The 12932-nt window shown below is 37.5% G+C and overlaps 1 protein-coding gene across 1 annotated transcript in view; it reads left to right on the forward strand.

Moving 5' to 3' along the window:
- The window catches only part of fam149a (family with sequence similarity 149 member A), a gene marked incomplete at its 5' end in the record, with an annotated part of 42232 nt that overhangs the window by 25686 nt on the left and 3614 nt on the right, over window positions 1-12932 (forward strand). The window contains 9 exons of the mRNA XM_079839255.1: window positions 2527-2694; window positions 3230-3414; window positions 4031-4173; window positions 4266-4360; window positions 4552-4731; window positions 6246-6369; window positions 7213-7341; window positions 9190-9268; window positions 9427-9576. Of these exons, the coding sequence (XP_079695381.1) occupies window positions 2527-2694; window positions 3230-3414; window positions 4031-4173; window positions 4266-4360; window positions 4552-4731; window positions 6246-6369; window positions 7213-7341; window positions 9190-9268; window positions 9427-9576 (1253 nt within the window). The remainder of the gene's footprint in view (window positions 1-2526; window positions 2695-3229; window positions 3415-4030; window positions 4174-4265; window positions 4361-4551; window positions 4732-6245; window positions 6370-7212; window positions 7342-9189; window positions 9269-9426; window positions 9577-12932) is intronic.

The following is a 12932-nucleotide window of genomic DNA, read 5'->3' on the forward strand; positions in this document are numbered from 1 at the left end:
AGAAACCTCTGCTATTTGTTTTCACGAAACAAACTTTCAGTCTGTTTCATGTTTTTTTTTGTATGAAATGCTTTGACATCAAGTCAGATGTCATAACTTCAATTCATTAATTTTAAGAAAAATAAATGGATCCACTACTGAGTTTACAGCCAGTAAGAGTGTTTTAATGAAAAAAAAAATGTTTTTTCAACTATGACACATTAAATAGATTAAAAGTGACAGAAGGTTTTGTTTTCAAATAAATGCTGTTCGTTTGAACTTTCTATTAATCAAAGAATCTTAAAAAAGTTTCATAGTTTCCACAAAAATATTAAGCAGCACAACTGATATAAGATCGATAATTATTAAGAAATCTTTAAAAACCATTTACTTTGCAATCACAGGAATAATTGCAAAAAGTTAAACTTTGCTTTGCAATGATAGGAATACATTAATTGATATATATATATATATATATACATATATATATTAAAATTCATATTACTCTTTTACTATATTTTGATCAAATAAATGCGGCCTTGGAGAGCATAAGAGACATCTTACAATTGATATATATATATATATATTAGGGGTGTAACGGTTCGCGTATTCATACCGAACGGTTCACGGGGTGAGTTCCAAATGGAATCAGTATTCCCTATTTGATCATCCCTATGTGAGCAGGACACGCATGTGCCATGCCGTATGTAGCAGTTTGGAATGCACTTGGCAAAGGGAGCGGCGTAATTTCCTCATTATCTTCAGCTGGGATTTTCAAACATTTTCGGCTTCAGTTTCGGTTTTCGGCCAAGTGCATACTAAATTTTCGGTTTCGGTCCAGAATTTTCATTTCGGTGCATCACTAATCTGCATAATTCTTTTCTTTTTTTTTAGCCTAACTGTTGCAAATAAAAATATTTTTTTATTTTAAAGAGTTTATAAAAATATGCTTTTTTAATAGGCTGCTGTATATAAAAAGTAATATAACTCTTAAAAATATGAATTATATATTTATTTATGCCGGCGCTGCGTTGTCACAGGAAAATCCCAGCTGAAGATAATGAGGAAATTACTCCGCTCCCTTTGCCAAGTGCATTCCAAACTGCTACATACGGCATGGCACACGCGTGTCCTGCTCACATAGGGATGATCAAATAGGGAATACTGATTCCATTTGGAACTCACCCCGTGAACCGTTCGGTACGAATACGCGAACCGTTACACCCCTAATATATATATATATATATAGAATGCCAAAAGTATTGGGACACCCCTCCAAATCATTGAATTCAGGAGTTCCAATCACTTCCATGGCCACAGATGTATAAAATCAAGCACCTAGGCATGCCGACTTCTACAAACATTTGTGAAAGAATGGGTTGCTCTCAGGAGCTCAGTGAATTAAAGCGTGGTACAGTGATAGGTTGCCACCTGTGCAGACGTGTTCTCTGGAGTGACGAATCATGCTTCTCTGTCTGGCAATCCGATGGATGATTCTGGGTTTGGCAGTTGCCAGGAGAACGGTACTTGCCTGACTGCGTTGTGCCAAGTGTAAAGTTTGGTGGAGAGGGGGTTGTGGTTTGGAGATGTTTTTCAGGGGGTGGGCTTGGCCCCTTAGTTCCAGTGAAAGGAACTCTTAATGCTTCAGCATACCAACATATTTTGGACAATTTCATGCTCCCAACTTTGTGGGAACAGTTTGGGGATGCCCCTTCCTGTTCCAACATGACTGCGCACCAGTGCACAAAGCAAGGTCCATAAAGACATGGATGATGGAGTTTGGTGTGGAGGAACTTGACTGGCCTGCACAGAGTCCTGACCTCAACCCGATAGAACATGAAGATGAATTAGATGAGATGAATTAGAGCGGAGACTGCGAGTGCGAACCAGCCCTTTCCTCCAACATCAGTGCCTGACCTCACAAATGCGCTTCTAGAAGAATGGTAAAAAATTCCCATAAACACACTCCTAAACCTTGTGGAAATAATTCCCTGGAGAGTTTAAGCTGTTATAGCTGCAAAGGGTGGGCCAACTCCATATTAAACCCTACAGATAAAGAATGGGAAATTCATGTGCATGTAAAGGTAGGCATCCCAAAACTTTTGGCAATATAGTGTATGTATACATCTAATTTTCTTCAACAATTTCTTGGCATTATGCAGTTATCACAGTATTTTGTTTATCGCTGGAGTTACTCCTGAACTTTTAAAGGTCAATCTTATCTTAGAAAAAAATGTTCGGGGTCCTTTATCTCTTGATTAATGAGTTCACTCTATTGATTGGTTTCTGGGTTTACCTCTTTCTTTTTGCTTGACTGCACTTATCTATTGTTTTGAAAAATGCACTGAAGCCTATCATACATTATACATTTGATATAACACATAAAACCAACCCTTAAGGATGAGGCCTCTCACCTGATTAAAAATATGCAATATGTTCTGAAGACACTGCACTGAACATGTCCACTGGCAATGCATTTATCAGTCTGGCCTGGCTTTGGCAAGAATTTGCTTCCTCCCTCATTTCTCTCTCTCTTTCTACCTGCAGGCTATATGTAGTAGGTCGCAGTCTGGCCCCAGGCCTTTGGTGTGAGCAGTCTGTCCAGAGCTCCAGCTCTCCTCTCTTCGAGCAGTCACTCTACCTCACTGAGGAAGAGGAGGTGTATGAAGCAGAGGGCAGCATAGAGGAGTTTTTGGCTTATGATGGAAAAGAAATGTACGTCACAAGTTGTCTTTTACTGCCTAATCTGCCTAAGACCATTTTTTCCAAGATTCATACTTCATGTATACTATCATACCCCTCTATTATAATGAAACCGAAGATATTTTTGCTTCTGCATAATTAGAAAACCATAATTGTAGGGAAGACTGGGGCAAGTTGTCACACTTTTTACTCCAGTGAATATTCCTCAGTGTAGGTTTATTTTTGAAAGTGCATGTTATTGCTTGAATTCTTACTATTGAACATTTGCCTTAAAATATGATAATATGGAAATTTTTGTTTGAACTATGTGTTGAAAACAACAAACACAAATTGAGTAATTTTTTTGACTGTGATTACAATAGACATCGCGAAAACTAGCCCCAGCCTACCTTACACTAATTTGATTTCCAGTTAATTTGATTTCATTTCAATAGTAACTAGTCATCTTAATTCTACAAATGCTATACAGCCTTGTAACCTCATGTTAAGGCATCCTGTCGGAAGGGAATAATTTATTGCGGCTCTTGTGTAATTCTTTTGACTGTAGGGAGGATGAGGAGGTGGCACTGAGGAAATCTTCATCAGTTGCCCCAAGGGGTGGAGTCCCACCAGTATCTCCTCACGCATGCATCCATGATGCAGTTGCAGATGAGATGTTTGATGACGTATGGAGGGAGGTGGTGGGTCTTCTGGAGGAGCTCTTACATAAGTACTGGGAGAAACAGCTCCTGGGTGCGTCTGAATTACTGAAACCAACTTAATAGAATTAGCCAACAGTGTTTTCGACAGATCTTGGGTGGGTGAAGAATTAATTCTAGTTTTGTGGCTTTTAGTCCATGTATGTACCCTAAGTTTGGGGTCTGTAAGATTTTTTAATATCTTTGAAAGAAGTGTCTAATGCTTATCAAGGCTGCATTTATCTGATTTATCTGATAAATATATTTTAAAATGTAATTTATTTCTGTGATGGCAATGCTGAATTTTCAGCATCATTACTCCAGTCTTCAGTGTCACATGATCCTTCAGAAATCATTCTATTTATGCTCAAGAAACATTTCTTCTTATTATTACACTGTTGAAAACAGTTGTGCTGCTTAATATATTTGTGGAAATCATGATATGGTACTGTAAATAGGAAAAAAATAAAAACATAATATTCAAATAATAATGATCATCAATGATATAGGATCCTTATTGAATCAGCAGAATTAACTGTATTTGACCCTTTGTGAGTTTGTGCTACTCTGTGGCATTTGGAGTAATACAATTAAATTCAGTTGCTAATTTGCCAGCAGTTAAGTGTATTGTTGGAGATTTCCCCCAATTCCTAATGTTCTTTTGAAATCAGATGGAGTAACACAGAGGAGAACATTAGAGAGCTCCAGTCAAGTGCCTTCACCTCAGATCCCTGTTAAAGGACCTCACCTTCTGTTGTCCAGAGGTTCTAGTAGCAGAACCACATTCCTGTCAACATGCAGCAATAATGTACAGGTGACAACCTACGAGAAACATGCACTTTGCTGTAAAGTTGAGATTCTGTCTGTTATGTTCTCATGTTATGAATTTGCCATTTCTTTTATCAGGACTCAAGTGCCTACAAGATTAATTTAAATGGTGTTATGACAATCCAAGCAAAGCCACTGCAACAGAGACATCAGGGATTTAGTGATAAAGCCCTGTAAGTCTTATGGAGTTTGGACAGTTCTTATCTAACCCTACAAAAACTAAACAAAACAGTTTTTCTATTGCTATTTCTAAATAACTGTTTCCATTTAATAACGAACGGAATTAAGACGTATATTAACTAGAGATAAGTCAACATGAAAACAAATTAAGATCTACAACTTGATCTGTCTTGGCTTCTCCTAGATATGACCCAGATGATGCACCAAGCGTGTTGATGTGTGAGAAGATCCAGGCTCTGAGAGGGTCCAGCATACTCATACAGAAACCCCCAGCCCAGCGCAGACTTCCCAGACTAAATGGCAGGGTTCGGATGTACCACAACCTCATGGGAAACGGAAGCCAACTGTTACGAGGAACTAGACTGTAAGCTCAGCGTACATTATTAAAGGAGTTTAAAGGGATAGTTCATCCAAAAATGACAATTCTGTCATCATTTACTCACCCTCATGTTCCAAAGCTTTACAATTTTGTTTCTTCTGGGGAATATAAACAGAGAGCTTTAAAAGAGCACCACAGAAGATCTATTTGTTCAAGTGTGAGAGACTGAATGAAAAGTTGGCTTGAAACAAAAGTTGTGATAGTCTTTTCTTCTTACATCAGAGTGAGACGTCTTCCCGAACAAGAAAAATGTACAGCAGGTCTTGATTTTGCCTGTCGGGAATTGATTGGATTGTTGGATCTTTGTGGTTTGCTATTGGTGCGATCTCATTTGAGTGACAGGTTATCCCACCCTCGTTCCAGTAAACACATCATCAAAGAAGATACTTTCATTGAATCAGTTCATACAGTTCACCAAATTGTCTGAATGATTTGTTAAAAAATCCAATGTTCATAATTAAAAACTACCATATGGCTTTAGAACTCTTGTAATATAGTGCATAGACTTATGGGCTGCTTTTATGGTCATTTTAAAGGGTTAGTTCACCCAAAAATGAAAATTAGCCCATCATTTACTCACCCTCAAGTCATCCTAGGTGTAAATGACATTCTTCTTTCAGACGAACACAATCAGATCTATATTAAAAAAGTCCTGTCTCTTCCAAGCTTTATAATGGCAGTGATTGTGGCTCTGTTTTTAAAGTTCATAAAACGTCACTGTTCCATACGGCTCCGGGGGGTTAATAAAGGCCTTCTGAAGCGAATCGATGCATTTGTGTAAGAAAAATATCCATATTTAAAACTTTAATTATCTAGCTTCCGGCTGATCAACTTCTGTATTAAACTCACAGAAAAAGTGTAACACCTCTCCCAGTTTAAAATGCTTACGCTACGTCTGATGAGTGTAACTGGTGTGCAATGTCGTCAGACGTATTGTAAGCATTTAAAACTGTGACTCTGTGAGAGGCACTACACTTTTTCCGTGAGTTGAATACGGAAGGCGATCAGCCGGAAGCTATAGTTTACTTTATAAAGTTTTAAATATGGATATTTTTCACAAACGCATAGATTTGCTTCAGAAGGAATTTGTTAACTTTATTAAGAATTTTTTGGGGGTGAACTATACCTCTGCGTGCACCGATTTATATCCTCACAAGTTTTACGTAAAGAATGTGATACGAGAGGTTCTGCTGCAGCAACAACTTTATGCATGATGCAACTCTTAGAATATTTGGCTGCAGATTATTCAATGCAAAGTCTACTGGGGTTGCGTTATAACAGGGTGAGACCTTCTTTTGAAATGCAGACTCTTTTTAAAAGTGCTTGTTAAATTGGTCCCTCTAGCTGCATTGAACCTTATTAATTGTAACACTTTTAACCTTGTCATCACTTGGAAAAATCATAGAAGTAGCCTTGAGCTCCTGCAGGGGATCAGGCATGAGTAAACATGCAGATTGCTAATTAGAGTAAGTATGTTTTCTTGGGTTTGTTTCTCGCAGATCCACTGTGAATGAAAGCCTGCCGTCTCCTCCAGTGAGTGCTGTTCAAAATCACAGGCTTCCTCAGATACTCTCTGAGTCTCCAGAGCAAGAATACTACACACCTATTTCCAGGCTTGTGCAGGTAACAACCCACACTGGTGTCATGTGGCCTGCAGACCATTGATCTGCCTTATCTGAAAAGATTCATGCAAGTACCACTACCTTTGTTATTTTGTTTGTTTTTTACTTGCAATGGCAAGTTCATTTATTTGCTAGAAAAGAACATATGGATATGTCACATACATCTTAGTATATACCATTCAAGTATTCATTACCATTCAAATGTTTGGATTCAGAAAAATGTATACATTTATTCAGAAAGGACTCATAAAAATGATCTAAAGTGACAGTAAAGACCTTTATCAAGTTTCAAAACATTTCCATTTGTAATAAATGATGTTCATTAATGAATCCTGAAAAAAGTGTGAGGACTTTGATCTCTGTAAACAGAGATAGCAGTATTTTTTTTTAAATGGGTGAAAGGGGCATATTGCCTCCATAGTCTAGTTGACATGACATTAGAAACAGTAAACATGGTTGCCCTTTGCTCTTTTATAGAAAGTTCAAATCATCTTAAACTTATATCTACATTTTAATTTAAGTGACATGACGTGGAGGCCGGCAACCCATACTCAGAATTTGTCCTCTGCATTTAACCCATCCAAGTTACTGCAAACACAGTAGGAGCAGTGAGTAGTGAACGCACACAAACACTGCAAACCGTGGACACACTCACCCGGAGCAGTGGGCAGCCATTTGCCATGACTTCCCCATTATTTGTGAATTTTTATTTTTTTTATATTTGGAAGAGATATGAAGAAATATGGCAAATGATCTGTGTATTTAAAGATGTTTGGCCATTCAGTCTGCACTGATTTGGTTTGATTTTAGAGTCAAAACTGTGATCTTTCTCTATATCTCCTAGCTCAGAGGGAGGATCCTAAGAGGTGGAGCTACCAGTGTCATGCACGCAGTAAACAATCTCCCACCGTTGAGAGAGCCCAACCTGATGCTGGAGTCTCTGTCTCGGCCCAATACTACACATACATTCAGAGTAATTCCCTACAATTATGATCATAGTACAGTATTTGCACTGGGGGAAAAAATGGTGTAGGATTTACTTTGAAACAATTTTTACTTCAATTTAAAGATGCAGTCCGTAAGTTTTACCTCTTTGTCGCCATCTCTGTTTGAACCCTGAAATTGCAGTTATTTGCGGAGTTATCTTCTTTACATGGGTTGTGCATGGGTTGCGCATGTAGAGGAATCTAATGTTTTGAGGTGTATGTGTGGATTGTCTATCAACACACCAGTTGTCAACGATGATTGTCATTTTGAACTTTCTGGATTACAAGCTGCCATCAAAATGACAAGTTTAATTAAATTCCAGCTGCTGTAAGAATAGGCCACAAACGATCTACCACCTGCAGCATCCACACACGCTTCCACGATATAGCCTAGTAGCCCAGACTTCTTTATGTATACAGTAGTGCTGGGCAAATTAAAATAATTAAATAAGTAAAATAATTAAATAAGTAAAAATATTTAAACCAATTAACGCAGCGTCCGTTTTTAATATCCACTTTTGCCCAACGTTACATTATGATCACGCTCTTGTTCATGTAAATGCTTTTAAATAATCTAAGCGCGACAATACACAAGAGAACGTCAATGTCCGTGTGGTCAATGTCAATGTCCTGTCTGTGTGGGTGCGTCTCGATCCGCTCACTAGTTCAGTAGCCAGGGCACTGATCAGGGAGTCGTCCACATTCATGTACACGATATACTGATTCACCACCTAGGAAGCTAGGGAGCTAATCGAGGGACACCCTGACACACACACACACACACACACACACACACACATACGCGCTAGTCTCGTTCACACATCGAGTTTTCTTTCGCTCTTGAACAAAAAAATGCTAGTTTTGTCGAGTATTCTCATGTTAGGAGTCTTTAAGTAACGTCTTAAATGAACTTGTGAGAAACAGCGCATCAGTGCGTCAGATCCGCGTCATGTTCGTAAAAAGATGCCATTACAACAAATATTTTAAATATGCTGTCTTTAAATTGTTTCTATATTAATTTGGAGAGTAACTGAAATTATTACAATATCAAAATATAAAAAAATGCAATTAATCATGATTAATTACAGAAAATGTTTGATTAATTAGTAAAAAAATGTTTTAAATCGATTCACATCACTAGTATACAGACATGACGTAGTGATGCAAAAACGAACGGTGGAAGCTCATATTTCCCACAGAAAGATAACAGTAGCCTACCACTCAAATTATAACACATTATTACAAGCTTTCTGCTGTGAATCAGGCAGGTAAGGAGATTGTTTTGAACACTGGCTGGTTATATTCTTGCTCAAATTTATTTTGAGTAATTTTTAACCAAAAAAAGTTACAGACTGCAGCTTTAAATGGCTAGTAAATTTCAAATACAAATAATCACGGCAAGTAATGGGTTGAATTAAAAGTGACATTTTGAAGTGGAATGACTGAAATAGTATTAAGCCCAGTAAAACTTTTACAAATTTCAAAAGTATAGGGCAGCTGAAAAAACGCATTCAGATTGCAGATGATAACGCATACATTGAACAGAATTATGTGACAGTCTTGACAGCGTACATTTGCTGTCAGAAGTAGTTATTGTGGTATCAGATGTTAGGCAGTTATACTGTAGCTATAGGTAACCCGCAGTTTAATGTGGAACAAAACCAAATACCAAAATTGCATTTCTATACAACCTTGTAGAAACATCAACACATTCTACAAGTGATATAGATACTTTCCTGGTTCAGACACTGCTGTGGTAACAGTGCTTGTAATATGAGGTAAATACGGCGGAGTCTATTGTTAGATGTAACTCATGCCATGTTTTTGTTCTGCAGTCCGATACCCCTATGAAAAGGTCTTTCACACCTATGGATTTTGCCTGTAACATGAGGACAAGTCGAGGGCTTGTCAAAGGTGCGTCACTTTTACAAAATAGGTGGCTGGTTTGGCCAAGTGGCATGAAGAACAACACAAGCACACTGTGACTTTGCTCTATACAATTGTGCTTCTTAAAAATAAGTAATTTAAGAAAAACAAAATGACAATGAAAGCTTTTTGTGTATGCCTCTTAGGTGAGAGCACACCTATGGGTGTGACAGGCTTCAGTATGGGTATCACCAGCTCTACAGCTAGTGGGTTCTTGGAGTGTGCCACACCTAGCAGGAGGCGTCTGCCCTGTGCTGATGGGGAAGGAGGGAACATGCCCATGCTCGGCTCTGTAGGTCAGTGCTGTACTGGCTTATTATTTTTAATCTAAAATAAAAGTGACAGTTACACTATAGTAACACTCTTAGAAGAAAAAGGGATTAAAAAGGGGAAAAGCAAAGGGATTTTTTCAGGTGCTTAACATATAGAACCAAATATAGAACCCCTATTATGCTATTTTAAAGGTGCAGTGTGTAATATTTATGAGGATCTATTGAAAGAAATGCAATATAATATTTCCTATATATATATATTTATATATATATACAGTATATATATATATATATATATATATATATGCAATTTATAATACCTTACATAATGAACCATTATGTTTTTATTACCTTAGAATGAGCTATTTATATCTAAATACACCGCGGGTCCCCTTACAGTGAAGTCACCATTTTGCGCAGCCATGTCTCTACAGTCGCCCTAAATGGACAAATTGCTCTATAGAGCACTAACTGAAGAGTTTCGTTGCAAAACGAGATATATCCATTTTGAGAAATGTTGGTTATTTTACATTATTATTTAAGACATCAACAGTCAAGTTAATTCACAATTTTTTGTACATTAAACTATTACTTGAGCTCAGTGAAGGCCAGGGACACAATATTCTTCAAATCTAGGATATTTTTTATTTAATTTGATGTCCATAAATAGTTCATAAATAAGTCAAAAACCATGCCAAAATGCAACATATTTATCTTAACATTGTCAAACATCTTAAATTGGTTAAAAAAACAATACATCATAAATATATGGAATAGTATATACAAAGATTGATTAATAATAATAAGATTCTGAGTTAGTTTTGGCCAGAACATTCACAACATAACAACATTTTTTATTTTTTGCAAAACGCTATATATCCACCTTAGGCTATATTCTACTACTGTTATACCATTAAGAAAAGCTAGTGAATCAATGTTATCTTGGTCCACTTTTGTAGCGTTTTTATACATTTTTGTGAAGTTGAAGGCTACATCTTCATCTGACAGTTTGTCGGCATGACACAGACCAACATTACTCGCAGTCGCACGATGACCACAATTAATCTTTGGATGTTTTCCCTCCCCTGAATGCCTTGCCCGTTTGGTCTTCTCCCTGTGATGATTTTCTTTAGATGCCTTCCTCTTTCTCCCAACAGCAGCTGGAATGACCGGCTCCAATCCGTCATCAAAATCCATAACGTTAGCTTGAAGCTTTGATTCTCTGACTGACAGACAGCTGTTGATCAGTGACGTAGCCTACGTGACTGACAGCTCGCCTACAGTATAAACAGTTAAATGGTAAACGTTTTTTAGTTAGCCTATTGAATCCTCTTTTTAAAAATATGTTTTTTGTTTTGATATTATCGTTAAATCACTGAGCAAACTCACTTCACCGGCGGTGACTCTCTCCTCGCGTGACATCCTGAGCTCGCGCAGCATCCTGAACGTTCTATAGCCTAACCGTTATATCGCACTTTGTAAAGAAACTGGGCTGGCGGATATCGCGTTTTGTGAAAAAATACATTTTGTAGTAGGCTTAAAATGTACATTTTTAAATCTTATTAATGGCAGCAATTCACACATAGATTAAGGTACATCTAAACAGTGATTTCCAATAATAAAATCCAAATGTCAAAAAATGGCGTTTATCGCGTTTTGCAACCGAACTCTTCAACTACTCTCTGCTGTCTCAGGCGACGACATCTGAGCAGTGGGCGGTTGCAATTCACAACCTCGCTGCTAGATGCCACTAAAACTTACACAGTGCACCTTTAAAGGGTCCTAATTTTGTTATGGAGGTCTCCTACAATAGGTTTACATGCATCCAAGGTCAAAAAATAATACAATATTGTCATAATCAGGGATTGACAACAAGGACTGCCTGATGGCCCAGGGCCAGTGTGAAAAACGCTCGGGCCAGTTGACAGAACTATCACTTGCCCGCTCGGGCCAGTGCTGCATCTTCATGGAAGTTGATAATTTGCGCATTTGTAAAGCCTTGCCAATTTAAATATTCAAGCGCACATATTAGACGAGAAAGTGCCCACATCTCTCAGTTTGGTTCAGCAGCACACATCCTAAGCGTGCCTATGCGTCTCACATTGCACAAATATTCACATAAAATTGTGAAAATGCCGGTCTTGTCGAGTATCATCATAAACATAGTCGGTTATGTATTAAGGGAACGTAAACATAAAATTTGCCAGTCACCACTAGCTTATTTGGTCATTTTCACAAGTTTCATGGCCCACAGAAAATCTTGTATGAATATCTGATTCTGAACATGCAATATATCAAAAGAAAGAACAGAGAACAGTTTGATTCTAGCTTCATGCATTCTTTTTTTTCATCAACACGTGAATGTGGGTAAGTTTAATGAAAAAAAAGCAACATTTTGAGAAAAAGCTGAGAAAATTGCGCTTTTTGTCAAAGACTGCATCCGGATGGGATTCAGAGCGATGATCAAAACACAGATGAAGTAGTTCGAGTCCATCAATACCCCCAAAGCTTCACAGTCCTATAGCTCGTCCTGGGGCGACATTTCATTCAGTAACATTAGGCAATTTTGCTGTTTATTGTTGATGATCACATTCAATGGTTAACGTGGGATTTGGCAGGTGGGGGAACCCTCAAATTTTGTTTAGCTGGAACAGGGAAAAATGACTCACCATGGGACAACATATTGATTATAGTCGTGGTATAGCAATACTTTTTGGGACAAGAGTGTCACTGTGGCACCAAGTATCACAATACTTATTTACTTGATATTTTAATGGTTTTATTTTGGTCCATCTACATCTACACTGATAAGATGATGATACTATGTTAAAATATGCGACACAACCTTGTTTTTCGCAATGTAAATTAAAACATAAAAATGGGAAGTATAAAAATGATTAAAACCCGAATTAAGAAAAAGTAGGGCCCTGGGGCTATAACAAACCCAAGGGCCTCCATAGTAGCCGATCTTGGTGCCACACAACGTGACACCATATGTCCACAAAAATAATTAGTAAAAAAAAAACAACAACAATCGTCAAAGCACAGAGATACAATGACCATACAATGAATATTCAATTTTTAATATTAAGTAGGCCTATATTTAAATATTCCAGGCTGCAACACATTAACAGCATAAATGCATTAACTCCAGATATGAGGTCAAAGCAAACAGGTTTTCAGAAACAGCAACAACTTTTGAATAAACTGCCTTAAGGAGTTTTAATAGCAGCTAGGTCCCAAATTTGAGCCCCAAGAAAAATTGTATTTCTCTGATCTACATATGTGCATTTTTAAGATGTTTGAAGGCTAAAAAATGAATAATAAATAGCTTTCAAAACCATGTTAGTGGGCAGTAGATTATCTTGTCACACCTACTC

Source organism: Gobio gobio (genome assembly GCF_949357685.1).
Source record: "Gobio gobio genome assembly, chromosome: 16".
NCBI classification, from domain to species: Eukaryota; Metazoa; Chordata; class Actinopteri; order Cypriniformes; family Gobionidae; genus Gobio; species Gobio gobio.